We start from the raw sequence: 25,351 nt of genomic DNA, 5'->3' as shown, positions 1-25,351 counted from the left end.
CTCCTGCAAAAAAATAACACTAATCCCTTCAATATTATGAATTCTTCAAATATCCAGTCTCTGTTTGCATTTCTCCACTTTTCTTTTGCTTAAATTTGAATGAGAAACTAAGATTCTAACATTGCAACATTGCTTTTGGTTGAGAAGTCTTTGAAGTATCTTTTATTCTATGTGTTACCTCTTCATCTCTGTTAATTTTTTTCCTTGTAAGTTTTTGTTGATAAACACAAGTTATTTATTTGTCCTTTAAGAACAATTACAATCTGAATTTTACTGGTGTTGTTTAGCTAACTTGTTACTTCTGACCCTGTGCTTGGTAGTTAGGTCCAGATATTTGAGATTTTGGTTTGAGTTTTATGAAGAGTATTTTGTACTTTTATCAGGAGATATGTAATATCTTGTTGTCTCTTTTTGTGTGATATGAACAACCATTGAGGATCATTATCTAGATCCATTATTTCATTAAGAGTTGTAAAAATTCTTTGATTTCTCTGAGGAATAGTAAGTAACTAGCAAAAAGGCTAAATATGTTACTTATGATATCTCTTATTTACCAGTTTTCAAAATATTGTGTCATTTACCTACACTCTTAAAAGGCATACCATGAAGTTTGGATTTTGTTTGTTTGTTTTTTCAGTATTCTTTTTTTTTTTTTTTTTAAAGAGCCTTTCTTTCTTTTTTTTTTTTTTTTTTTTTTTTTTTTTTTTATTTTTTTCTAGGAGAGAGAGAGAGAGACAGCGTGAGCAGGGGAGGGTCAGAGAGAGGGAGTCACAGTCTGAAACAGGCTCCAGGCTCTGAGCTGGCAGTCAGCACAGAGCCCGACGCGGGGCTCGAACCCACGAACCGCGAGATCATGACCCAAGCGAAAGTCGGACGCTTAACCGACTAAGCCACCCAGGCGCCCCTGTTTTTTCAGTATTCTTAAAAATGAACTTATGAATTTAAAAACATTTGAAGTGTTTTAGTCCATTTCAGTTACTATCTCTTTTTTTTTAATGTTTATTTTCACACACACAGAGAGACAAGGGAACGGAGAGTGAGCAGGGCAGAGACAGAATCCCAAGCAGGCTCTGTGCTGTTAGCATGGAACCCCATGCAAGGCTCGATCTCAAACTATGAGATTGTGACCTGAGCCAAAATCAAGAGTCAGATACTTAACCAGCTAAGCCACTTGTGTACCCCTTTTATGCTTACTATTTCTTGATGTTCAGATTGTCCCATCTTTGGCCAGTAAAGGACTTTTCAAACTGGTTCCCAATTCCTTTGGTTGTGATCTTAATATATTAAGTCTTTGCTGGTTTCCTTACTTTCTTTTAGATGTAACGTTCCATGCTTATCTGATACATTTCCTACCACATGGAATCAGATTTCTCCAAAGAGGTCCTGTGTTTTTTCATGGGAAATGGTATTTAGTCTAGGCTCCAGGAAGTATCCATTGCTTTCATTGTTCTAGACTTTTTAGTAGACTAGAAAGACTAATGGTTTTTATTGTTTTTGACTTAAAAAATTTTTTTAATGTTTTTATTTCTGAGAGAGAGACAGTGTGAGCAGGGGAGGGTCAGAGTAATGGTGAGACACAGAATCTGAAATGGGCTCCAGGCTCTGAGCTGGCTGTCAGCACAGAGCCCAGCGCGGGGCTCAAGCTCCTGAACCATGAGATCATGAGCTGAGCTGAAGTCAGACACTCAACTGACTGAGCCACCCAGGCGCCCCAGAAAGACTAACTGGTTTTTATTTCATGCTTAGATGTATCTTCTCAGCTCTTAGATCACATAATCCATATTTTGTTCCCTTCTAGCACTTTAATTTTTTAACTTTTTGATCCATCTGTAATTTAGTTTCATGTATAAAGTGAAGTGTGAATGTAGCTTTATGTCAAGATGGTGGAACTATTCTGTATAGTACTGTAGTGATGAATATGTGACATTATGCATTGTCAAAATCCACACAACTGTATGGCACAAAGACTGAATCATAATGTAAACTATGGATTTTAGCTGATAATAAACTGCAGTTTTCAGTTTATAGAAAAGTTAAGCAGATCATGCAGAGTCCCCATGTATTCCCTCTTCCCTACAGTTTCCCCTAGTAGTAACATCTTGTATATGTCATGATTGATGACTAATGTTTGTCCATTATTATTAGCTAAAATCCATAGTTTTTACATTAGTATTCACTCTTTGTGCTATACAGGTATGTGGATTTTGACAATGCATAATGTCACATATTCATCATCACAGTATTATACAGAATAGTTTCACCACCCTGAAAATGCTCTGTTTAATCTGCCCACCTCTCTTTACTGCCTCCCCTCCCGACCCCTGCCTCATGCAACTACTGATTTTCTTACTGTCTCTACAGTAAAGTGGGGATACTTTTATCTTTATCAAAGAGCCATCATAGAAATCAGATAAGATGAGGGGCGCCTGGGTGACTCAGTCAGTTAAGCATCCGACTTCAGCTCAGGTCATGATCTCGCAGTTTTTGGGTTCAAGCCCCACATCAGGCTCTGTGCTGACAGCTCAGAGCCTGGAGCCTGTTTCGGTTTCTGTGTCTCCCTCTCTCTCTGACCCTCCCCTGCTTACACTGTCTGTCTCTCTCTCTCAAAAATAAATTTAAAAAAAATTTAACAAAAAGTTTAAAAAAAAATCAGGTAAGATGATGTTTTTGAATATAGCTAATACAGAGTAAGTAATGAACAAACAGAAGTTCAGTAGGGAGGTACTTTATGCTGGGTAGCTTTGTCAAGAACAGTGTGAGGTGATAAACTGCTGTATCTTTCAAGGATTCCAGGTGAATACTCCATTTCAAATTCATTTATGTGCTTTATTTGTCTCATTAAAAACACATAAATACACACATCATCATTCATTTTTATTTTGTATTTACCTCCAACCTTATGTTTGATTGATTAAATATAATGTCTTTGTTGAAATGCCTAAATTGTGCATATCCACTTCCATACTGTTTTCCCATGCGATTTGAATTTTTAGTAAAGGACTTTATTTAAACAAGGTCCCTGAGAGTAAAATATATGACTGCTTCACAGACCAGTAGGTTAGTAGGAGCTGGTGCTAGAGGATCAAAGAGCAAAAACAAATCCTTTCCTCTGTTATTTATTATTAACACTGCTAATATTATTTATGTTGTAATATTATCGATATTATTAATTATTAGAAGGAAAAGAGATATGGACAAAGACAATTGCTTTTGGTTATCTTCTCTCTGAACTCTCTTGCTATGTTTGAAATGTTTCCCATAGGGAGATGGGCATGGAGGAGGGCAGTTGTTGGGATGAGCACTTGGTGTTATATGGAAACCAACTTGACAATAAACTATGAAAGAAAAATAAATAAAAATTAAAAAAATACGTTTCCCATAATTTAAGTCCTACTAGAAGGCAGGACCTATCTCTCACTACAAAAGCCAAAAAAAAAAAAAAAAACAAAAAACCCCAAAAAAAGAAAAGTAAAAGGCCACATACTTGCTTTCTCCTCCATTACCTTTGGCAGTGAGGCCAGTAAGTCAGTTGTTCCCATCTGTGGCCTTGAATCTGGACTGGCCATGGCAGAGATGGAGGGTGCTGTAGCGACCGCAGCATTTAGAAATTTTCCGAGAATACCTTTGCTGATTTGGGACTGTCTAGTTTGCACTTGTAATTTTTAGTCCTACATTAAGGCAATAAGTTAAATTCTTTTAATAATGAAGTTAGTTGTCTTTTTTTGTTTCTTTTTCCATTTTGAACTTTTACAATTGGACATATAATAAAATTGGGTAAGTCTCCCAAGCATCATTGTTGGTTTGGGCTTTCCGCCCCAAATTTTAGCAGCTTGTTACCAAATCTCATTTGAATATAAAATAATGCATACCTTTGGTATTTTTTTGGCCAGAGAGTATCATCTGTGTATATAACAGATGCCAAAGGTTGAAGTAAAAGTTAATTGTTCTATAGCTAATCATATAACTTTTTAAAAAACTATTTTTGCAGTGTATATGTTTTGAGGTATAGTACTATTATTTATGTGCATTTATTAACATTTAAATGCACATTTTTTTAAACTAGAATTTTCCTATTAAAAATATATATCCCATATGTTTGAAGTGAAATTAAATATTTTTGCAGCAGGAGGGCTATTAAAAGGGTACATGGAATCCTTTTTGGTCATTAAAGAAAAACAGCCTTCCAAGAACTTGAGCAACTAAGAAAACTTTAAATGAAACTATCTGAAGGTGCTATTTTCAGCCCTTTTATTTATATTTTAAAAACAAAGGAAACAATGTTAGCTCTATAGCCACAGATGTTTATTTCTGAATTATTTTAATTATGGTAAATTATTAAAATATCATGTTATGTATAATTAATATATATAACCTGAAAAGATTGTAGTTTAAATAACAAAATCTTTAAAGTAGTAGAAAATGTATGCTTTATTTATTTCATTTATTTATGTATTTATGATGCCTGAGAAATTGATTAATGGTAGTAAACATGATAGTAATAATCATTGTGTAAATAACACCAATAAAGAAACAGTTGTTGGCTTCATTTTCAGGTGGAAAGTGTTTTAGCCTTTTTTTTTTTTTTTTTTTTTTTTTTTTTTTTTTTTTTTTTTTAGAGAAGGAGAGAGAATCTGAATCAGGCTCCAGACTCTGAGCTGCCAGCACAGAGCCTGACNATTAATGGTAGTAAACATGATAGTAATAATCATTGTGTAAATAACACCAATAAAGAAACAGTTGTTGGCTTCATTTTCAGGTGGAAAGTGTTTTAGTTTTTTTTTTTTTTTTTTTTTTGTAATGTTTTATTTATTTTTGAGAGAGAGAGAGAGAGAATCTGAATCAGGCTCCAGACTCTGAGCTGCCAGCACAGAGCCTGACTGGAAGTGTTTTAGCCTGAAGCAGCTGCTTAGGGTGGCTGGAATCAGGAAACTTGCACCTACTGGCCTTGTGCAAATAATTTGTTCATTTGAAACAAACAGCTAAAAGAAAAAGGAATTTGGTGAAGGGGATTTAAATGAAGGAATAAAAGCTAAGCCTGAGCTTCAGCTGCAGTTATTTATGTAAAGCAGGGAACTAGCCATTATATGTTGTATTGATGATGTAATTGAAAGTAATATATATCTTTGAAAAATGGCCAGTGATGGAGAAAAAATTGTCAGATATAGTTACAGTAATAAATGTATTAAATATTAATTAAATTTAGCATTACTTTGCCAGATATTCTAAGTTGAGTTCCTATCTTTTTGAAAGTAATGAGGTCAAAGGAAAAGTGTTTCTGTTCTTTTAGTTGGAATAGCATATACATTGTTACACGTAAGTATAGGGTTCATGGGGTGCCTGGATGGCCTAGTTGGTTAAGCGTCTGAATCTTGATAATCGCTCAGGTTGTGATCTTCCCATGTGGGGCTCCATACTAAGCTCTCTCCCTCTCTGCTCCTTCCCCCACTTACATGCACGCTTGCGTGTGCACACGCATGCTCTCTTTCTCTCAAAATAAAAAAATAAACTTTTTTTTAAAAAGGTAGAGGGTTCAGTAGAAAGGAAAAGGTAGATGCAAAAGAAGAGATAGTTTATGAAGGAATATAACAGATTCCAGTATATAGGTGAAGGAGTTAACCCTGGAAATAGTTGCTACCTCTGGCCAAGATCCAAGGGAAGGGGGAAGTGGGAGCAATGACAGAAAATTTAATGCAGAGATGGACATTAAGGCAGCTCTCATCGAATACACTTTAATTCTTTCAGTAATTAGCCTTTTTTTTCAGACATATAACAAAAGGCAGTATCCCTAAATTCACAGACTCACAGTATGCAGGGGAAGACAAACTCTAAAATAATCAGATGAAGTTTAGCGTTTAACAAAAGGTGAAAAGTTTGGAGCAGTTTCTGTGGGGAATGTTTTGAGGAGCAGAAATTAATAAAGTGAGTTGTAAGTAATGATGAAAATCTCTTGCTGGTTGGGCATTAACATGGAGGTGGACTAAACTTTATGGAGCAAGGCTTCGCAGTTTTGGATTAACTGTGGACAAGGCCTCAGGGTAGGAGATGAGTCAGATGGGCAAGGTGAAAAGATAAGAGGTCACTAGTGCCATCACTGTGACTGCTGTGACTACTTCTAGTGATCATGTTAATAGCTCTCATTTATTGTTGGCCTAATATTTGCCAAATGACTTTACATGGATCATCAGATTTAAGCTTCATAACCACCCTGAAAGGAAGATTACCAATAAGTAAATTGAGTTTCAGAAATGCTGCTTGTCCAGTGCTTTCACGTGGTTGTGCACATCAGGGGTTCATGGGGACGGGAAGCCATTGGACATGTCAGACAACCATAAAGTACTTAGTGAAGGCCATTTTTTGAATTCATACAAATACACCATATAGCCATAATGTGGCTGCAGTATAAAATATTTTCCAAGTAACAGTCCCAGCTTTGCGTAAAAACACACACACGGAGTAGGGTGTAAGCTTAAAGGAAATGTGCCAAAATTAGCAGTTTGGATAATTAAATCACAGGGGATTTTTATTTTTGTTTGTATACTCTTCAATTTTTCTGGCTTCTTTAAATGAACATGTTGTTTATTTTGGGTGCCAGGGGTAGGTTATTGACGGAAAGATAGTAGTAGTAAGGAAATTGTTCTAGACACACTAGTAAACGGTGGTGACATGCCACCTTATCTTCTCCACTACCCCATTCCAGAAAAATCCATAATATTCTGAAAACTCAATATCTAATTTACTTTGAAATTACATTTAAGCTTTAGAAATCCACAGATAGTCCATTTACTAATGTATTTGAATACCTTAAACTCCTTTCTACTCTTACAGGATCACTGCAGCAAGCTCCATTCATAGTTATACTAGAACTTCACCTTGTAACGTCATCAGTCAATGAGTGGTTTGTTCAACTTGAGCAGTTGGATGAATAGAAAATAGACTGAGGCTGAGGGGACAGGTAGTAAATAAGAGGGAAATAATAGACTCTATGCTGGGCAGGGAAAGTGATGAACATTTGAAAATCCCTGTGATCTTAAATCTGTATGTATACACAGTTTTATATAGTTAGTAATTTAAGTTGATTTCAAGAGGCACTAACTTTATCCCTTTTCCTTGTGACTGGCAAATTCATCAATTTTGTGTATTGTAAATTATTGTACTACAGAATAGTTTCAATACAGGTATCGTTTTGACAAGTGACTAGTAATAGTACATTTGGATTTGTGTGTGTGCATCTGTGCATGCACACGTGCTCACACAAACACCTTTACCTTTACATTAATAATTTATAGTATTTAGGTAAAATCTTAACAATAAGAAGTGCTTCCTTGTGACAATCATTAGATCTCCAGTCATATTGTGAGTATTAAAAATTAAAAGAATTTCCAAAAGTGAAAATGTACTTACTAATTTTAGTTTCACAATAAACTCTTCTTTTTTGTTATAGCCCCATGATTAATTTTATAACTAGAAGCTTGTATCTTTTGTTCCTGTCACCCATTTTGCCCACCCATCATCCCCCACCTCTGACACCCACCAGTCTGTTCTCCTTGTCTCAGAGCTTAGTTTATTTTTTTAAATATTCTACATATAAGTAAGATCATATGGTATTTGGCTCTTTCTGACTTATTTCATTTTATCTGTTACCCTCTAGGTCCATCCATGTTGTCGCAAACAGCAAGATTTTATTCTTTTTTATCACTGAGTAATATTTCATTGCCTATATGTACACCACAACTTTCTTTATCCATTCATCTATCAGTGAACACTTAGGTTGCTTCCATATTTTGGCTTTTATAAATAATACTGCAGTGAATATAGGGATGTGTATATATTTTCTAATTAGTGTTTTCATTTTCTTCAGATAAATACCCAGAAGTAGGATTGCTGGATCATATGGTCGTTATATTTTTAATTTTTTGAGGAACCTTCATACTGTTTTCCATAATGGCTGTACCATTTGCATTCCTGCCAACAGTGCATGAACATTCCCTTTTCTCTGCACCTTCACCAACACTTGTCAATGTTTTGTCTTCTTTTTCTTATACTAGACATTCTGACAGGTCTTTGAGGTGAAATCTTATTGTGGTTTTGATTTGCATTTCCATAACAATTAGTGGTGTTGAGCATCAATTTTCCTGTACCTGTTGGCCATCCATGTATCTTCTCTGGAAAAATATTTATTCAGATCCTCTGCCAGGTTTATTTTTTAATTATTTGGCGGTGGGGGGGGGGGGGAGCGTGCACGCATGCCAAGGAGGAAAGGAGCAGGGGTGGGGGGGAGAGAGAGAGAATGAATGAATGAATGAATGAATGAATCTATCTTAAGCAGGCTCCAAGCTCAGTACAGAGTCCGACATAGGGCTCAATCCATGACCCTGGGATCATGACCTGAGCTGAAATCAAGAGTCAGACATTAAGCCAGCTGAGCCACCCAGGTGCCCCAAGATCCTATACCAGTTTTTAATTGGGTTGTTTATTTTTCGCTGTTGAGTTGCAGAAGTTCTTCATATATTTTGGATATTAATCCCCTATTAGATATATGATTTGCAAATACTTTTCTTCCATTTCCTTTGTTGTTCAGAAGCTTTTAGTTTGTGCAGGGGTATAGCTCAGTGGTAGAGCATTTGACTGCAGAAGCTTTTAGTCTGATGTAGTCCCACTTACTAAGTTTTGCTTTTGTTGCCTTTGCTTTCAATATCAAATCCAAAAAATGATTGCACAGACTGACACCACAGAGCTTACCACCTATGTTTTCTCCTAGGTGTTTTATAGTTTCAAGTCTTACATTCAAGTCTTTGATCCATTTTGAGTTAATTTCTGTGTATGATGTAAGATTGTGGTTCAGTTTCATTCTTTTCCCTGTGGCTGTCCAGTTTTCCGAAAAACCATTTATTGAAGAGACAGTCCTTTCCCCATTGTATATTCTTGGCTCCTTTGTCGTAAATTAATCAGCCATACATGTATAGGTTTATTTCTAGGCTCTTTATTCTGTTCCATTAATCTTGTGTCTGTTTTTATGCCAGTACCATATTGTTTTCATTACTGTAGCTTTATAATATAGTTTTAAATCAAGGAGTGTGATGCCTCCAGGCTTGTTGTTCTTTCTCAAGATTCTTTAGCTATTCTGAATCTTTTGTGTTTCCATATAAATTTTAAGATTGTTCTATTTCTGCAGAAAATGTCATTGGAATTTTGATAGGATTACATTGAATTTGTAGATTGCTTTGGATAGTATGGACATTTTGACAATATTAATTTTTCTAAGCCATTACAGCTTCACAATAAACTTTTGGGACATAATTATATAAATAAATATGAGTGATATAATGATTTTTGACATTGTCTTTTATAATTCAATATTTAATTACTTTTGATTCAAATTTGTTTTAAAATGTCTGTCATCTCCAGAAGGAAACGATATACATATATACTGCACATTAAAAACTAGTTTAAATATAGACACACTTTTATGACATGCATAAAAAATCAAGTCTTGAGAGAGCTCTGCCAGAAACTTTAAAGATATTGATTATGCAGATATTTGAGTTGCTAATTAGTAGTAGAAGGCTTTTATGTATTCTTTGCTTTCTGGATTCCAGTATTCTCTTTCATTGCCATGTATTCTAATTAATAAGGGGAAATAGTATATGATTTCCTCAGGTATGTGTCCTCGGCCACTTACCCACTCAGACATTTGTACTGTTAAGCCCCCAGGTATGTCAGTGAGTATAATGTTGGAGAAATGAGAGATGGACAAACAAAATGTGAATTCAGTTAAAAACCCAGACTTACCAAAATTTGTAGCATTTACATTGTTAGATCTAATATGCTGGAGTTTATTATATGTAACATGAAATCTAATAAATGCTTAAAGGTGATTCTTAGCTGACTTTGATTGCAGGTAGGGAATTGCAAATTAAGCCTATTAAACTTAAAACAAATTACCAAAAGTCTTCAGTACAGTTGAATGATTTGATTCAGAAATATAAACAGCAAAATTTTCAAAATCATTTAAAAATATTCTTTGAAATGAACTGAATGTGAGATTTGCCTATACTATTTTGTTTGGTATTTCTGTATATCGATCTGGGGCTTTTGTACTAGGAGAATAAGTTTTCTGATTTAAAGAATATGTATCCAAACGTCAGAAAATTTCTACCAATTTTATTTTTTGTAGATGGTTTCAGACACCCTCGCAGGTTTTCTACCACGCGGCAACTGAACATGGAGGAAAAGATGTATATCCAGGGCAATGTCTTTGGGAAGGTTGTGAGCCTTTTCAGCGACAGAGGTTTTCTTTTATTACCCACTTACAGGTATACTTTCTTCCTAAAACTATTTGGTCAGTAATCCTCTGGTTGTGTTAAAGATCTTGATGCATATTCTTTTACTTCCTCTTTCTCAAAAAGGATAAGCACTGTTCAAAAGATGCCCTGCTTGCAGGATTAAAACAAGATGAACCAGGACAAGCAGGAAGTCAAAAGTCTTCTACCAAGTAAGGACCATTAGTTTACTTCCTGTTGTACATGCAAAAGGAAAAATCAGAAAAACTAGGCAAAGCATAGTAACAATGAAAGACAGTCTCCTGCATTGGTAGACCAGAATCCTAGGTTCTAGTTGATCCAGCTCTGTCCCAGTCGCTTAAATTCTCTAAGCATCACTTTTCATATTGGCTAGACCGTATGCTCTGTTTCTACTTGGTAGTTGTAATGTTTTGATTATAATTTGTAGACAACTCATTAGAAGTAATGACAGATGATATTTGAGACATCCTTTGTAAACTGGAAATACATGTATGGTTCTTTGTCCTTTAAGAAAATAGTTGAATGTGTATTTGATAATGGTGAAGAGATTTCTTCTTAACACCTTCTCTCAGGAAAGACCAGGGTGTCATGTGACGATTGTATGGAAGAGTATACAAACCACACTTACTATCTGGTTATTCCTTTACCTGTTTTTCATGAACACATACTTTAATACATGGCAGAGAAGTTCTAGTTGGTTATAAATTCCTGTGAGATCCTCATTAAATTTATATAGTACTTATCTCCTATTCTGTTTCTAACTGAGGCCTCTAGTTATAGATTTGGTAACCTAAATAACGTTTCACTTTCAAAAATGTGAAGATAAGGGGCTGGCTCAGTCAGTTAAGCGTTCGACTGACTCTTGATTTCAGCTCAGGTCACGATCTCGCAGTTCATGAGACTGAGCCCCACTTCAGGCTCTGTACTGACAGTGCTGAGCCTGCTTGGGATTCTCTCTCTCCTGTCTGCCCCTCCCTCACTCACATTCTTTCTTTGTCTTTCTTAAAAATAAATGAATAAACATTTTTTAAAATGTCAAGGTAAATTAGTTTTTCACCATTTATTGAGATGCTGCTATGTCCTGGGCATTGTGCCAGACATACAGAATTCTTAAGAACAAGATCTAGTCTATAACTTCACAGAACTGAAATTCTAGAAGAACTAGAAGTATAGAAATGCAGAAGCTACTTACATACTTTTATTCATTCCATCACTACTTGGTGAGCACCTACTATGTGCTAGGCACTAAGGTATGATATATGAGGTATATGTGACCAAGGTATGTTCTGCCATTCAGTATCTAGAAACCCAGTGAAAGATAGAAGTGTTCTTATATCTAAAATGAGGACATGCTCAAGACACTGAGAGCCCACCTACATCAATAAATCAATGTAGGAAACCAAGGAAGGCTTTCTGATCGAAGTGCATCCATTGAGACTCAAAGAATGAGAATGAGGAGTAATAAGCTGAGAGTCTCACAAGCCGTAATCATGAGTTTGGGTTTTATCCTAAAGGCAAGGGAAAGTCATTTTTCTGCCAAATATGTTTTTCTGTAATTCTCACTGTAATTAATTTGTGTATATTGGTATATAAGAATATGTTAGAATATGTTTGATTTTGTTTAAATTTGGAGGAAGCAATATTTAATATATCAGTTACAATCAATCAAAAATATCTGTCACTTATACTTAAAATCCAGTAACAGTTGTAGCCATATATAGATATTATCTGTAGACATAGATATGGATATGTGTGGCTCACACTTTTAAGATGGCTTTTACGTGAACTTACTTAATATTCAGAATTAGTTTACTTATATTTAAAAGTGCCAGGGGGCACCTGGGTGGCTCAGTTGGTTTAAGCATCTGACTCTTGATTTCAGCTCAGGTCATGATCACACAGTTGGTGGGTTTGAGCCCCATTGTCAGGCTCTGTACTGAGAGTGCAGAGCCTGCTTGGGATTGTCTCCCTCTGCCCCTCCCCTGCTCTCTCTTGGTCTCTCTCTTGGTCTCTCTCCGTCTCTCTCTCTCAAAAATAAATAAACAAACAAATAAACTAACAAACAAACAATCTTTAAAAAAAAAAAGTGCCAGAAATAGTCCCGCACTACATATGTGAAACCTGAAGCACAGAGGGGCAAACAGATTTTTCAGAGTCACACATGTACTTACAGTGTCAGAAATAGACAGGGTTTCCTCATGTGTGAGCCATTGTTCTTTCCACCATCGCCTCACAAGAATGCAACAGATAGTGATGCAGTTTTTCTGCTTGGCCAAGGAAATCTGGCATAGTTTGAATCTTTTATATAAAACCTATCTCTGCAGTCCCTCCATTCTGTATCTTTCATAAAGGACAGTAGAAATATGCTAAAAGGATTGACTGAAATGATCAAATAATGGGTAGTGTTTAGTAAAAATAACTTGCAACTCAAACTGTAGACTATTTTCTTTTTTGTTAAAATCTTCAAACTACATTCAAAGTGTGAACTCCATAGCTTTGATACTGTGTTGTATTGATTTTGATCACATGTTTACCGGCACAGTAACTTTAAAGATGGACTGCACTAGAACATCTGTTGTTTGCTTTAAAATTGATAGGTTGGAAAATAAAAGACTGGAAACCTCACCCTGATACTGAGAGCCCCTTTGCCTATGCTGACACAAAGTAAATGATAACACTGGGCCATGGGAGCTTGTGTTTATCCTGTATCCGGTTTCAAAGTAACCGCCGAGGGGCTGCCAGGTTGGTCATCCTTGTCAGTCCTTCAGCATCATGTTGACAGTCTCTCTCTCCTCAATGCAGGCAGCCTGCTGTAGGGGGCACCAGCTCAACTCCTAGAACACAAAAGGCCATTGTGAATCATCCCAGTGCTGCCCTTATGGCCCTTAGGAGAGGATCAAGAAACCTTGTCTTTCGAGATTTTACAGTAAGCAGACCTTGAAAGCCTTATGTGTAAAGGTGTGAGCACGTATGATTTAGATCTTTATTCTTTTCTTTTCCTTTCTTTTTAAGGATGAAAAAGAGGGACCAATAACTAAACACATCCGACTAACAGCTGCCTTAATATTAAAAAATATTGGTAAATATTCAGAATGTGGTCGCAGGTGAGTAATCTCTTTTCGATAGCCAAAGTGAATTTAGATTATTTTACATGTAAGTTGATAAAACTAGATAACTGTTTTATTCATTGTTTTTCTCATCAATTTTGTGAATATGTCCAAAAGCTTATTCCAACATCAGGCCATCAGGATTTTAAAAGCCAAAAGCATAGGGGCACCTGGATGGCTCCGTCAGTAGTGTCAAGCCCTTGATTTAGCTCGGGTCATGATCTCGGGGTTCATGGGTTTGAGCCCCACATTTGGCTCTGCACAGGCAGTGCAGAGCCTGCTTGGGACTCTCTGTCTCTCCATCTCTCAGCCCCTCCCCAATTCACACTATCTCTCTGTCTCAAAATAAATAAACTTAAAAAAAGAAGGCAAAAGTGTAGAAGTTGAAACAACCAAAAGATGATCTTTTAATTTGTCTTATTAATTTTCTTGCTGGCCATAGTATTTAGAGCAAAAAGTAGAGTGGGGAGAGTCACTTGGAAAGTGAATGTGTATCATTTGAATCCTGTGGAATTAGGGTGGAATTTAGTTTGGTAACTGACATTTTAATGAAGCCATCAAAGTCATAGATATTGCTAAGATTGACTTTAATGCTCTGAAGTTTAGAACTTACTTTCTAATGAACTTAAGCAAGAGAAAACTCAGGATTTTATAGACCTGTAGAAACTAGAATTGATAACTCTAATCCTGAGAGAGCAAATGTGGAATGTCCTGTTGATGCCTTTTGAACTTTGTCTCCCTTGAAGCTTGTCTGTAATTTTCTAGCCTGCCTTCTGTATCGTCAACTGACTCAGGCTCTTTTCCTGAGAAGTTGTCCTCTGAGGCACCCTGCCTTCTAGCTAGGGACTCCCTCTCAGAGTTTCTCCCCTCTTATATGCTTTTAGTCCTATCTCCTAAATACATGCTGAATCCACCTTAGTTCTCCCCACCCCTCGCATTTTGACCTTGCTTTAGTTCTTTCATATTTCTTGCAATAACCCTCCAGCCGGATTTTCCCAATATAAAAACAGCGGTATCAATTACTAAAGAAAAAGCAATGAATTTGAGTCTATCAAACTTGTGTAAATTAAAGATGAAAAAGCTTAAAACTAAAGTTTAAAAAACTATTTGCAATGCCAGAGTTACTATGTTTTAGTGTATATAGTGTTCTCACAGATGAAGAAAAAGAATTCTGAACATTCAAAAAGAAAAATAAGCAGTTTTTCAGAAAAAAAAGAAATATGAAGGCTTAGTAACCATATAGGAACACCAGCATCTTATTCATTCGCAACATGATTTCTTCCTTTCTCACTATATTTTCCTCTCCCTTTTTGCTTCATAGCCTACATTTCAGTTTCAGCCCAGCTAAGCCGCATGCAGATTTCTAATCTTCCTAGACGCTTTCATGTTGCACGTTTGTACCTTTCTTTCAGTACCTACCTACCCTGTGCTGCTGGCCTGTTGATGATCTGGAAACCCTTCATGACCAGTCAGATAGCAGCTTCTGTGTGCTGCTTCCTGTGCTGTGTTCCCCTTCCCCATAGTGCTTGTTCTTCTCTGCTGTGTAACCTGTCTCGTAACATTTAATCTTGTTTTGTAAATAGTTTTTATATGGCCTTTTTCACCTACTGACCTGTGTGTAGACTTTCTCTGATTAATCTTTGTAGCCTAAACACCTGGCACAGTACTCAACATGTGGTAGATAATCTCTGTTTTCTCTTCATCCTTAAGATTCAACTCAGGGGTTACCTCTTCCTTTCCTGACATCTTCCTCACTAGCCCACCTCTGACCTAGGGTGCCTTGGGTACTCCTTACCACTTCACACCTTGCGTTTTACCACCCTAGGTGGTGAGCTCCTTGAAAGCAGGGACTGAATATTGATTTTCATTTTTGTGCCCTCCGTGCCTACCATAGTATTTGGATTGTAAAAGCAATTTAATAAGTATTTGATTGATAGACAGATGGAAGGAAAGAAGTCTCAACAAATCCATTCTTTTCTAGAGTTCTGATCTAGAATTTGTGAAGATAATTAGAATTCTAAAAATAAATTTTATGAGTGCCAGGGTGGCTCATTCAGTTAATCATCCTGCTCTTGATTTCAGGTTCATGGGTTTGAACCCCACGTCAGGCTCTGCAGTAAAAACACGGAGCCTGCTTGGGATTCTCTCTCTCTCCCTCTCCCTCTCTCTCTCCCTCTCTCTCTCTCTCCTCCCTCCTTTCCCCCATCCCTCTCCCCTGCTCTCTCCCTCTCTCAAAAAAACTTTAAAATAAAAGCAAAAATAAAAGCTAAAAACTTAGCATTTTACCTCCTTCAAATTGCACATTCTTAGGCTTATAGCAATAGAGCCTCTTTGGGTAGATCTAATAGAATTATTGAGCCAAAAGTTTTCATTCTGCTGTTTTTGTTTTGTTGTTGATTTTGTTATTTTCTATATAACTCTGAACTTTCCAAACATCTTGTGGTGTCTTCAGTTACTATGATCTTAGAAGAGCAGAATCCATTAAATTCTTAGCATTCACCCTCCCAGTGCAGGTTGAACGGCAGAACTTCATTCCGACATCTCCAGTGATGTGGAGTCTGGCTTAGCAAGAATATGGACAGAATCTGGCAAAACCTATAAAAGTAAAAAAGAGCGTGTAGGAAATCAGCTGCAAAAGATAATTCTCTGTTGAGATTTCTCATCTCTGGTGGAATAAGTAACAGGGTATGGTTTTTTTAGACTAAAGGCAACTCTATTTGCAATAAAAAAAATTGCACATTGATAGGAAGATATGTGGAAATTTATCTTCATTCTTGTACGGTATACTGAACAGTATGAAATGTCAACGTTTTTAAATTTGAAATGCAGAATCTGATTGTTGATATAACGTAAAATGTTTAAATACATTTTACCTCCATTCTTCTTATTTTTTTAATGTTTATTTCTGAAAGAGAGAGAGAGAGCATGAGCAGGGGAGGGGCAGAGAGAAAGGGAGACACAGAATCTAAAGCAGGCTCCAGGCTCTGAGCTGTCAGCACAGAGCTTGACACGGGGCTCAAACTCGTGAACTGCGAGATATGACCTGAGCCAAAGTCAGACGCTTAACTGACTGAGCCACCCAGGCGCCCCCAGTGTATTTACAACAAAGCTACAGTAATCAAAACGGTGTATTACTGGCATAAAGACCGACATAATAATCATTCAGTGGAAATGAATAGAGCCCAGACAGAAGTCCTGGCATATATGGTCAAATGATTTGCATTAAGGTGCCAATTCTCCATTCAATGAGAGAAAGACAGATGGAGCTAGGAAAACTGGATATTCACATGCAAAAGAACAAAGTTGAACCCTTACCTAACACCATATACAGAAATTAACTCAACATGGATCCAAGACCTAGAAATAAGAGCTAAAACTGTAAAACTCTTAAAATATCTGAGGAAATTTCATGACGCTGGATTTGACAGTGATTTGTTGGATATGATGCCAAAGAAGCAGGCAACAAAATGAAAACTAAATTGAACTTCAGTAGTTTCAAAAGTAGAAACTTATGCACCAGTGGACATTATTAACAGAATAACAGAATGGCAGAAAATAATTGCAAATTGCATATCTGATAAAGCAGTTAAAATTAAAATGTAGGATGTATAACGAACTCCTAAAACTCAACAACATAAAACAAATAATCTGATTTTTAAAATGGGCAGGGGCACCTGGGTGACTCAGTCATTTAAGCATCCAACTGTTGACTTCAGCTCAGGTCATGATCTCAGGATTCGTTAGTTCAAGCCGCACATAGAATCCCTGCTTGGGATTCTCTTTCTCTCCCTCTCCCCGTCTCTATCCCTCTCCCTCTCTCTCTCCCCTTCCCCTACTTGTGTGCATACTTTATTTCTCTCTCTCTCTCTCAAGATAAATAAACTTATCAAAAAATAATAATAAAATAAAAATTATTGGAAGACTTGAATAGACATTTCACCAAGGAAGGTAAACAAATGGCCTTTAACCACATTGAAAGATGTTCAACATTATTGGTTATTAGAGAAGCACAAATCAAAACCAGAATGAGATGCCACTTCACAGTTATTAGAGTTTATTATTTAGGGGCTCAGTTGGTTGAGTCTCTGATTCTTTTTTTTTTTTTTTTTTTTTCCTGAGAGAGAGAGAGAGAGAGGCAGCATGAGCAGGGAGGTCAGAGAGAGAGAGGGAGACACAGAATCCAAAGCAGGCTCCAGGTTCTGAGCTGGCTGTCAGCACAGAGCCCGACGTGAAGTTTGAAGCCACGAACCATGAGATCATGCCCTGAGCCGAAGTCGGACGCTTAACCAACTGAGCCACCCAGGCACCCCAGAGTGTCTGATTCTTGATTTGGGCTCAGGTCATGATCCTGGGATCATGGGCTCCATACTAAGCATGGAGCCTGCTTAAGATTGTCTCACTTTGCCTCTCCCCACTCCCCATCGCGTGCAGGCACATGCATTCTCTCTCGCTCTCTCTTTTAAAAAAACGAATGTTGACATAGATATGGAGAAATTGGAACCCCTGTGCATTGCTGATAGAAATATAAAATGGTACAGCCACTGTGGAAAACAGTATTTTGGTTCTTCCAAGAATTAAGTATAGGATTGCTATTTGATCCATCAATTCCACTTCTGGGTGTATACACAAAAGAAAGTAGAGAATTCAAACAACAACAAAGGAGGAATTTGGGGGGAAATGGGGAGTGACTGCTAATGGGTGTTAGATTTCTTTTTGAAATGATGAAAATATTCTAAAACTGTGGGAATGGTAGCACAATTCTGTGAATATTCTAAAAACCACCAAATTGTATACTTAACTGAATTGTATGGTATATGAATTATATCAATGAAGCTATAAAAATTAATTTTAAAAAATTAAGTGGTAATATAAAGTTTTTAATGGAATATAGTAGTCCCCTACTTCATTCTTCCTAGCGACCCTCAACAGAGAGTTTTCAACAGTTTGAACTAATTTTTTTTTGGTATTTGCCTCCATATTTCTAAATAATATTCTTACGTTACTATTTCTTAATTTACCTATTTTACACATTAACTGTTGACACTCTTTCTAAAGAATTGAATACTCTTAAAACCTCTCTCCTGCTTTTCCTTTCCTCATAATATTGTTACATCACAGTTTTGAGTTAAATCTTAAATCAAAAATTGTCAGATTGTTGATGCTCATCCAAGTGCTACTATTATTAAGTTTTCTTCCTTTCTTTGTATTTCTGGGGTTAATGATTGCCTTGCTTTTTGTTTAGCTTTTTATGGACCTAATGCTGATTAGGTCCATAAATGATATATTTCAATATTTCTCAAGCCCTTATATAAGTTATCCAAATGCCCAAACATAGTTGTTACACCTCTCTCACCTTTACATTTTTTTCCCTGCAGTCTAGACAGCTTGCTTTCTAGACCTTGTACGCAGCCATTCTCAGGAATTCCTTCAGTATTGAATCCCTTTTTCTTGTATTCAGATTATTTCCTTTACTTGATTTACTCACTCATCATGCTAAAGCATACCCTCCAATAAATAAAAATAAATAAAAAACCCCACAGGTCTGAAATGTCTTTATTCTGACTAATGATAGTTTGACTAGATTTAAAATTCCAGATTTAAAAGCCCTTTTTTTCTTTTTTTTTTTTTTTTTAAAGTCTGTGAGAGCATTGTCTAATGTCTTCTAGCATGCAGCTTTGCTGTTAAGTCTGTAACTTTCTGGCTTCCATTCTGTGTTTGTGATCTATTTTCCATCTTAGAAGGGTTCAGGATTTTTCCCCCTTTAATTTCTGATATTCTGAAATTCTTTGATGTTGTATCTTAGTGTAGGTGTTTTGTTGTTGTGTTCATTAAAGTGCGCATTTCATTTCAGTGAATACTTTCAATCAAGAGATTCCTGTCCTTCAAAATGGGAATTTTTCTTGAATGTCTCTTTTTATAATTCCTTGCCAACCATTGACTCTGTTCTCCATTTCTAAACTTCTCTCTTTTGGATGCTAGTCCCTCACAGATTGATCCTCTAATTTTCTTTTCTCTCTTAGCTTTCATTTTTGTCTGTTTAATGTATTTCCTGGGAATTTCCTTGACTTTATCATTAAATCTATTGAAATTTTACTCAGGCTATCCTGCTTTCATTTCTAAGAGCTCATTCAGAGTGCCAGTGTTACTGTTTTAAACACCCTGTTCATATGTTGAATACAGTGCCTTCTCATCTCTCTGAGGATATTAATGCTAGGATTTTTAATTTTTTTTCTCTTTTCCTCTAAATTCTTCAAATGAGGGACACCTCGGTGGCTCATCTGTTGAGCATCCAACTCTTGTTTTCAGCTCAGGCTCAGGTCCTGGGACTGAATCCTACATTGGACTCTGCACTGAGTGTAGAGCCTGCTTGGGATATTCTCTCTCTCTCTCTCTCTCTCTCTCTCTTTCCCTTCTCCCCCTTCACTCTCCTTTTTCTCTCTCTCTCCCTCCGCCCCTCTTCCTTGCTCTCTCTCTTTCTCTCTTCTCTCTCTCAAAAACAATAAATTCCTCAAATGAGTATTTGGGCTTTACTTTTTATAGTAAGAATAAAATATCAACACACTAATTAGAAGCTCTGAGTATGTGATCTCCACTTGTCACTGGTGATTCCCATTTTTGGTGATCCCTGATGATTCAGTTTTTTTTTGTTTTTTTTTTTTGGAAGCTCTTCAAATATCAGTCTCTAGAGAGAAATTTTGTTTCTCCAGGAAAGAATCTCTGATTTTCTTGCGTTTGGAAGTAGGCAGTTTGGAGGATGGTCAATGTGAAATCCTGTGTTCTGGAAATGGAATGGGAGAGGGGAACCAGGAGGATCCCATTTTTGTCCAATTGATCCCTTATCCCCTGTAGTCCTAACCTTTCTGGTTTAGTTTCTTCAGAAAATTTTCTTTAATTCACTTTGGTACTATTTTGGGAGAGAAAGGAGAAAAACTGTGTTCAAACTGCCAAGTGTCTTAAATTGTGTTGACTAATGCTACTTACAAATTATTTTCGATATCTATTAAGTATATTAAAGTGACACAGCGTTTATCCTTTGTTATATCAAAAAATAAACCTTGAAATTTGAAGTTGAAATACCATTGTATACAACAAAATGGGCATATTTTGTTTATCTACTGAGTGCTTATTTCTTTAAAACCCCAAAAAGTAAAAGATATTCATTTATATTAAAAATAAAATTGTTATGGGACACCTGGCTGGCTCAGTTGGTGGAGCATGTGATTTCTTGATCTTGAGGTGGTGGGTTTGAGACCCTATGTTGGATGTAGAGATTACTTAAAAAAAAGTAGACCTTAAAAAAAAAGAAAATGTTACCTTAAAGTCATCCGGGTGATTTAAATTTAGTCTTTCTAAGTTTTATCCATGTGACATAAAAATAATACTTTTGAGGTGTCTTTGTGGCTCAGTTAAGTGTCTGACTTGAGCTTAGGTCATAACCTCACAATTTGTGGGTTTGAGCTCCACATCAGGCTGTCTGCTCTCAGCATGGAGCCTGCTTTGGATCCTCTGTCCCCCTTTCTCTCTCTTTTCTGCCCCTTCCCTGCTCATACTCTCTTTCTCAAAAATAAACTTTTAAAAAAAGTAAAATATTTTTAAAATAATATTTTTAATGTTTTATTTATTTCTGAGCGAGAGAGAAAGAAAGAGACAGTGTGAGCAGGGGAGGGTCAGGGAGAGGGAGACACAGAATCCGAAGCAGGCTCCAGGCTCTGAGCTGTCAGCACAGAGCCAGATGCAGGGCTCAAACCCACAAACCGTGAGATCATGACCTGAGCCGAAGTCAGATGTTTAACCAAACTGAGCCACCCAGGTGCCCCAAGAAAATATTTTTAAATACTATTTTTAAACTATCAATTTGGAAAAATATTGTAATTGGTGAAATTTTTGAAGCTGAAAGTTTTTTCTTTATCAAAGTGTTCACTAATATAGGAAAAAATAATTTGAACCCACGCTGTAAGTTTTTTATAACTGAAGTATAATATAAGTGTTAGTTTCAGGTGTACAATAATATAAAGGTAATGAACAATTCTATACATTACTCAGTGGTCATCAATATATAAGTGTACTTTTCATCCCTTTAACTATTTCACCCATCCCCTCACCTACCTCCCTGTTAGCAACCACCAGTTTGTTTTCTCTATGTAAGAGTCTTTTTTTTTTAATCTCTTTTTTGTTGGTTCATCTGTTTTGTTCCTTAAATTCTACATGATTGAAATCATATGGTATTTGTCTTTCTCTGATATAATTCACTTAGCATTATACCCTCTAGGTCCATCCATATTGTTGCAGATGGCAAGACTTTATTCTTTTATGACTAATATTCCGGTGTGTGTGCACGCGCGTGTCCACACGCGTGCTCACACTACATCTTTGTTATCCTTTTATCTGTGGATGGTCAGTTGGGTTGCTTCTGTATCTTGGCTATTGCAAATAACACTGCAGTAAACATAGGGGTGCATTTATCTTTTCAAATGATTTAAGTTATTTTAAAATCAAGTTTTATAGGACTTTATTTCTTTTCTAGAAAAAATTGTAGAGATGTCATAATTCACTTAAAAATTTGTTTAGGAGCACCTGGTTGGCTCAGTCGGGTTAAGCAAACAATTTTTTTTTTTAAATTTTTTATTTTATTTATTTCTAGGAGAGAGATAGACAGCGTGAGCAGGGGAGGGTCAGAGAGAGAGGGAGTCACAGACTCTGAAACAGGCTCCAGGCTCTGAGCTGGCAGTCAGCACAGAGCCTGACACGGGGCTCGAACCCACGAACCACGAGATCATGACCTAAGCAAAAGTCGGACGCTTAACCGACTAAGCCACCCAGGCGCCCCAAGCAAACAACTCTTAATTGCAGCTCAGGTCATAATCTCATGGTTTGTGAGTTGGAGCCATGCTGTGAGCACGGAGTCTGCGACGCTCTCTCTCCCTTCCTGCCTCCCCCTCACCAGCTTGTGCGTGCACACATGTGTTCGCTCTCTTAAAATAAATAAACTTAAAAAATTTTGTTTTATCAATTTTTGAAATAAATCATACCTAAATTTTAAAAACCAGAAGTGTATAAACCTCAATGAATCAGCACAGAGCAAACCACCCACATAATCAGACATCCAATTTCAGAAGTAGAGGAGGGGCACCTAGGTGGCTAGGTAGGTTAAGCAACTGACTCTTGATTTTAGGTCAGGTCATGATCTCAGTTCATGAGATTGAGCCCTGCACCCTGCAGTGGGGCTTTGTGCTGAGTGCAGAGTCTGCTTAAGATTGTCTCTCTCCCTCTCTGTTACCCCTCCCCCTGTCTCAGAAATAAATAAATGAACATTAAAAAATAGAGGAACACCACTACTGCACAGTTCCTGTAGTCCCCACTTGTCTTTATCCCATTTTCTTTGTTGGGATCGCTATCCTGATGTTACACCATAGAATTTTACCTCATTTTGAACTTCATGTAAGTAGAATCATATGGTATATATTCTCTCATGTTAGCTTTTTTACTCAACTTTTTTTGTGAAATTCATTCATGGTACATGTAGCAGTACATTGTTCATATTCTTGCAGTATACGATTCTGTTCTATGAATATACTCAAATTGTTCCTTCCATTCTACTTTTGGTAGGCATATTGGTTGTTTTCAGTTAGGGGCTATTAGGGGGTGCCTGGGTGGCTCAGTCGGTTAAGCCTCCAACTTCAGCTCAGGTCATGATCTCACGGTTCGTGGGTTCAAGCCCCGTTTCGGGCTCTGTGCTGACAGGTAGCTCAGAGCCTGGAGGATGCTTCACATTCTGTATCTCCCTCTCTCTCCGACCCTCTCCTGCTCACGCTGTCTCTCTCTCTATCTCTCTCTCTCTCTCTCAGAAATAAATAAATAAATAAATAGTGCCTCTATGAACATTCTATACATGTTTTTGGCCATTTATGTATATATTTCTATTGAACTTTTAAGAATGATTGATTGGTGATTCAAAGGATATTACAACTTGAATACATAAAGCCAAAAATTCCAAAGCCAAAAATTTTATATCCTCCAGCGATGGAGGAGTGTCACAGTTGCTCCACATACTTGGCAACATTTGCTACTATAATTTTAATTTTTAATTTTAGCCATTTTGGGGGATGTGTACAGTATGGAAACTACATAAAAGCAAATATCAAAATAGCCAAAAAACATGAAAAAATGGCTAACTCCTTAGTCCAGGGTTATTTTAATGAAGGCACTAAGTTCTTGGGTTATCTCAATGCTGGTTGATTTTTTTTTTCTGACATTTATTGTGAAATTTTTCACACATAAGGTAAACTTGACATGCAGTGAACACCCATATACCAATCACCTAAACTTTTTTTTTAACATTTATTTATTTCTTTTTGAGAGAGAAAGAGCACAAGTGGGGGAGGGGCAGAGAGAGAGGGAGACACAAAACCCAAAGCAGACTCCAGGCTCTGAGCTGTCAGCACAGAGCCAGACATGGGGCTCAAACCCACAAACCAAGAGATCATAACCTGAGCTGAAGTCGGACGCTTAACTGAGCCACTCAGGTGCCCCTCACCTAGTTTTTACCATTGACTTTTTCTTTACCTTTCTTACCATAGACCTATCTCCATCCTTCCATTTCCGGCTGAATTTTACCATTTTTCTCCTTACCCCTCAGCATTGTTCTGTTCTTTTGTAGACTGTTCATTTTTATAATCTTTCTTCTTTATACACATCACCACATCACTATCATAATTTTAGGGGTAGAAAATTTCTTTTTAAGTTACAAATTAAAAAGAAATAGCTGCTTTTATGGAGTAATGTCACATTCAGATGATAAGCTGAATATTGCCTGCTTTCACTTAATGAAGAGAATAAAACTTTAATCATACCTTGAATATAATTTTTATTTTCAAGCCCTCTCTTTTTTTTTCATTTTTTAAAATTTTTTGTTTATTTTTGAGAGAGAGAGATCTCAAGTGGGAGAAGTCCAGAGAGAGAGAGAGAGAGGGAGACACAGAATCAGAAGGAGGCTCCAGGTCTGATCTGTCAGCACAGAGCCCAACGCGGGGCTCGAACCCATGAGCTGTGAGATCATGACCTGAGCTGAAGTCGGACATTTAACCGACTGAGCCACCCAGGCGCCCCACGAGCCCTCTCTTAAAAGCACCCATCTTATACCTTTCCAACTATTTTCTGACATGATCTAAATTTATATTTAATTTTATCTTAATTGTGTCAGGAACAGTTAATATGAGATCTAACCTCTTAACAAGTTGTTGTGTATAATACATTATGTTTGACTATAGGTACAGTGTTGTACGTGTATCTCTCAAGCTTATTCATCTTGCTTAACTGAAACTTTATGTCCGTTGATCCCATTTCCACCTTTGCCCTCAGCCCCTGACAAACACCATTTCACTCTTTTATTCTGTGAATTTGGCAACTCTAGAAACATCTGAATTTTCTAGAAGCATGAATGAAGCTTGATACAGAATTATGCCTTGCATAATTAGAAAGGTCTAATATTTAGAAAGGTCCATAGAGAAAAATCAGTCAGATGATCTTGTCTAATTCTGCCACTACTGTTTAGCTAGAAAGTCATTTCAGTTTGAGATGCCTCAAGATGTCCTCAAGTTACTCATCTGTAAATTGAAGGTTAAACTAGTTTTTTACCTTTTGCTACAATGTATTAACATTACTGGGTGCAGAACTATGTATTGTTTCTTTAAAATTTTTTAAAAATAAAAATAAATTAAAAATAAAAACATAAAAATTTAGAGTTTTGGGGGTGTCTGAGTGGCTCAGTCGGTTAAGCATCTGACTTCAGTTCAAGCCATGATCTCATGGTTCATGGATTCAAGCCCCATATTGGGCTCTGTGCTGACAGCTCAGAGCCTAGGCCTGCTTCGGATTCTGTGTGTCTCTGTCTCTCTCTGCCCCTCATCTGCTCGCACTCTGTCTCTGTCTCTGTCTTTCTCTCAA

At 36.8% G+C, this 25,351-nt stretch overlaps 1 protein-coding gene across 2 annotated transcripts in view; it reads left to right on the top strand.

Annotated features, from left to right (window-relative positions):
- The window catches only part of ARID2 (AT-rich interaction domain 2), a 166,706-nt gene that overhangs the window by 138,025 nt on the left and 3,330 nt on the right, over positions 1-25,351 (top strand). For both annotated transcript variants that reach the window (XM_039243109.1, XM_039243108.1), the window contains exons 17-20: positions 10,175-10,313; positions 10,407-10,492; positions 13,104-13,227; positions 13,314-13,405. In XM_039243109.1, the coding sequence (XP_039099040.1) occupies positions 10,175-10,313; positions 10,407-10,492; positions 13,104-13,227; positions 13,314-13,405 (441 nt within the window). The remainder of the gene's footprint in view (positions 1-10,174; positions 10,314-10,406; positions 10,493-13,103; positions 13,228-13,313; positions 13,406-25,351) is intronic.

Source organism: Hyaena hyaena, unplaced genomic scaffold (genome assembly GCF_003009895.1).
Source record: "Hyaena hyaena isolate Hyena2069 unplaced genomic scaffold, ASM300989v1 scaffold_221, whole genome shotgun sequence".
NCBI lineage: Eukaryota > Metazoa > Chordata > Mammalia > Carnivora > Hyaenidae > Hyaena > Hyaena hyaena.
This window is presented reverse-complemented; position numbering and strand designations above follow the sequence as displayed.